The 4,566-nt window shown below is 41.3% G+C and overlaps 1 protein-coding gene across 1 annotated transcript in view; it reads right to left on the bottom strand.

Moving 5' to 3' along the window:
- Positions 1-4,566, bottom strand: part of pex7 (peroxisomal biogenesis factor 7) — a 40,589-nt gene that overhangs the window by 21,029 nt on the left and 14,994 nt on the right. Inside the window, exons 6-7 of the mRNA XM_024000142.2 lie at positions 2,309-2,415; positions 1,791-1,904 (exon numbers count right to left, since the gene is read on the bottom strand). Of these exons, the coding sequence (XP_023855910.1) occupies positions 1,791-1,904; positions 2,309-2,415 (221 nt within the window). The remainder of the gene's footprint in view (positions 1-1,790; positions 1,905-2,308; positions 2,416-4,566) is intronic.

The raw sequence follows: 4,566 nt of genomic DNA on the forward strand, positions 1-4,566 counted from the left end.
ATTTGAGTGTATGTAAACTTCTGACCCACTGGGAATGTGATGAAAGAAATAAAAGCTGAATAAAATCATTCTCTCTACTATTATTCTGACATTTCACATTCTTAAAATAAAGTGGTCATCCTAACTGACCTAAAACAGGACATTTCTACTTGGATTAAATGTCAGGAATTGTGAAAAACTGAGTTTAAATGTATTTGGCTAAGGTGTATGTAAACTTCTGACTTCAACTGTACATTTATACTGACCTACACACCCACTCACGTACATGCTGCTGCTACCTCTGTTTTATCTTATATCTTGTTGCCTTACCCTATACATACAGTGGGGAGAACAAGTATTTGATACACTGCCGATTTTGCAGGTTTTCCTACTTACAAAGAATGTAGAAGACTGTAATTTTTATCATAGGTACACTTCAACTGTGAGAGACGGAATCTAAAACAAAAATCCAGAAAATCATATTGTATGATTTTAAGTAATTAATTTGCATTTTATTGCATGACATAAGTATTTGAAAACCTACCAACCAGTAAGAATTCCAGCTCTCACAGACCTGTTAGTTTTTCGTTACGAAGCCCTCCTGTTCTCCACTCATTACCTGTATTAACTGCACCTGTTTGAACTCGTTACCTGTATAAAAGACACCTGTCCACACACTCAATCAAACAGACTCCAACCTCTCCACAATGGCCAAGACCAGAGAGCTGTGTAAGGACATCAGGGATAAAATTGTAGACCTGCACAAGGCTGGGATGGGCTACAGGACAATAGGCAAGCGCTTGGTGAGAAGGCAACAACTGTTGGCGCAATTATTAGAAAATGGAAGAAGTTCAAGATGACGGTCAATCACCCTCGGTCTGGGGCTCCATGCAAGACCTCATCTCGTGGGGCATCAATGATCATGAGGAAGGTGAGGGATCAGCCCGAAACTTCCCTCAGTAAGAGCATTGAAGATGGGTCGTGGCTGGGTCTTCCAGCATGACAACGACCCGAAACACACAGCCAGGGCAACTAAGGAGTGGCCCCGTAAGAAGCATCTCAAGGTCCTGGAGTGGCCTAGCCAGTCTCCAGACCTGAACCCAATAGAAAATCTTTGGAGGGAGCTGAAAGTCCGTATTGCCCAGCGACAGCCCCGAAACCTGAAGGATCTGGAGAAGGTCTGTATGGAGGAGTGGGACAAAATCCCTGCTGCAGTGTGTACCAAATATTAAGTTCTGCTTTTCTGATGTATCAAATACTTATGTCATGCAATAAAGTGCAAATTAATTATTTAAAAATCATACAATGTGATTTTCTGGATTTTTGTCTCTCACAGTTGAAGTGTACCTATGATAAAAATTACAGACCTCTACATGCTTTGTAAGTAGGAAAACCTGCAAAATCGGCAGTGTATCAAATACTTGTTCTCCCCACTGTATCTACCTCCATCACTCCAGTATTCCTGCACATGTAAATATGGTATTGGATCTGACTTTTTCAACATTTCCTGTATATAGTATGCTTGCTTACTTACTAACTTTGTGTATTTCCTATTCTTATTTCTTATGTGTTTTTTTTCTAGTAATACATTGTTATTGATTATCCCATTGTTGGGTATTGAGTTTGCAAGAAAGGCATTTCACTGTACTTGTGCATGTGACATTAAAACTAACAAACCAAATATTGAAATACCGTTATGTAAGGTCAAGTAAAAATCCAAACCGGTCCGTGCATCAACAACGGTATATAGTCAAATACGGTTACCGCCCAGCCCTAGTATGGTGTATGGGTGAGAAGGAATGCTACATTACCTTTACTCTTCGAATGGCGTAAGAATGGCCTAGTAGGCGTGACAGAGGCTGCCGGACATTCCGTAAGTCCCACACACACAGGCTACAGTCCACTGCTCCGGTTACTATCACATTCTGAGGACAGCCCAGACAGAGTGGGTTAAACAAGTATCCCAAATGTACATACTGTACTAACACAGGCATGTATTAACTGTAATTATAATTAGGGGAAATTCATATTAATCTTTATGGCAAGAAATGCTGAAGACCTTTAACAACCTATTAGAGGTCTTCTCACATATAAATATGCAATATCATTAATAACAATGGCAGTGAGGCTAGTATATGGTAGAGGTGATTGTACAGTATCTCTGTTCTCAATCCCAGGATGGGTTTTATTCATGGTTGAAGCGTTGGCATTTTAAACCTAAATGTCTTTAGGTCCACTTCATAAACTCCTGCTTCCAAGCGTCAAATTAAATGTTTTGGGTTGAGGTTTTAACAGTGGGGGGCTGTACTGCAGTAAAGTACCTCGGTACCTGATCGTATTTGCACCAGTCACAGCTGAGGATCTCTGCCTTGTGGGCTGGGATGGCCAGCCTGCACCTCCCTGTCTTCACATCCCACACTCTCAGCGTCCCGTCCCCTGGTGACAAAGACAAGACTAGATTCAGGGTTGAAGGGTCACAGACACAGGCAGCCATGCTGTTCTAGTCATGACTCACACTTCCACAGTCAACTGTACCCACACTCAGCCTCCCTCCCACAATCTACCACAGGGTTTTGGACCATGACGCTCATTTCAAGGGCCAGCTCTCCCTCCACAGTGGAAGGAAGGCAGGCAGGCAGCAGCCCCCATTCCCCCTGGCTCATCCTGGATCAGATACAGGACCAGGGACATGGGAATGTGGCCCTGCCTGCCAAGGGACTGCGACACTCATTGGCACAACGACAGCCAGATGGAAGCATTTTAAGACGGTCTGTACAAGATGCTCTCACTACCCACCTTCCTCCTCCTCATCATGCTCTGCCTCTCTCTGTTCTTTAACACACAGCACCACACAACACACACACCACACACCACCACAGCACATCACACACAACCAAACACACACCACACAACACACTGGAAGGGGCTTCCTGGTGAGATTGTAACAATGGGTTTTTAGGCCACTCCCTCTGCAGTCTGCAGTGAATGACCTCGGCCGGGTGTTCAGTGTCTATTACAAGTATTAATGGAAACCTGCTGCGTCAGCTCCACAGCCTAATGCCAACTTCACACCATTTCACCCTATACAATACTACAGCATAATACTACACTACAGCATACTACAATACAGCAAAATCAAGGTTTACATTTGAAAAAAAATTGCATTTCCCATCTAGTCCTAAATCCACAGCTTAAATATGAATCTAGAGGCTTAAATATGATTAAACACGTTATACCTGTACATACAGGTATAAAGTGTTCAATACATGTTATTACTGTGTATTAATTTGCGATATTTGAAATTAAGACGTATTTTTCAACTCTGCCATTTCCATTGGAAATATGTTTCCATACTGTATCAGCATTGGATTAATGTGGTTTGAAAGAAACCCTCTAGACATTCTATAATGAATAGGTGGTCTATTCAAAGCAAAACACTTTCACAGCCCCATGCCATTTCCATGGAACACGTCTTGCAGCAGAGCTGGGACAGTAAACCCTCAATTATCGACACCAACCATACCGATCACATATAGCAGGCATTTTGCTGATATTGTTCATTACGATAAATAGCCCGTACTAGAGAAATGTGAAGTTTGAAATGAAATACGTTTGCTAATATGGGTGATTGTTAATGTGACAATGTATTTTTTTAATTGAACCTTTATTTAAACTAGGCAAGTCAGTTAAGAACACATTCTTATTTACAATGACTGCCTACCCCGGCCAAACCCAGACGATGCTGGGCCAATTGTGCCCTATGGGACTCCCAACCACGGCTGGATGTGATGCAGCCTGGATCACTTGATGGCTACAACCATCAAGCTAGTAGTGCTAGTTTAAAGGATAATAAAATAAAAACTGTGGAGCATATTAATGTTATAAATATATTGTTCTATTTATCGTTATGTCATCAATTCAGGCGATTTATCGCTATATGGATTTTTGTCCATATCGCCCAGCTCAAGCTTGCAAGTCAACATAAGGTCGGGTAAATGTGGTTTGAAATATGTCCAGTCATTCTGGAATAAAGAGTTGGTCTGTTTGCAGCAAAACACTTCCACTAATTAACCTCATTGATCTGTGGTCATCCACTTGGAAGAGCAACTCATTGCATTGTAAAGCAGTGTGGAGCCGGTCACAAGGCATTGCCTTAACTTCTTTGGCATCTCTTCTGTGAAGTCCATCTAATTCTGTGAAGTCCATCTAAATTCGGAAAAAGTCATCCAAATCTAAATTTTGGTGAAATACATGCATACTGAGCTTTATTCCCTCTGTCCTAGTCTGCATCACAGCATTACGATAAACCACATTCTGTAGCTCTCAATGTCATGGAACACTGGTCACTTTAATGTTTACAAACTGTTTTACCCACTTCATATGTATATACTGTATTCTAGTCAAGGCCTATCCTATTTAACTATTGCTGTACATATACCATTCCATCCTACGTATTCTACAGATATACCAAACTGAACAAAAATATGAACGCAACATGTAAAGTGTTGGTCCCATGTTTCATGAGCTGAAATAAAAGATCACAGAAATGTTCCATATGCACAAAAAGCTTATTTCTCTCAAATTTTG

The sequence above is a fragment of the Salvelinus sp. IW2-2015 genome, linkage group LG14, assembly GCF_002910315.2.
Source record: "Salvelinus sp. IW2-2015 linkage group LG14, ASM291031v2, whole genome shotgun sequence".
NCBI classification, from domain to species: Eukaryota; Metazoa; Chordata; class Actinopteri; order Salmoniformes; family Salmonidae; genus Salvelinus; species Salvelinus sp. IW2-2015.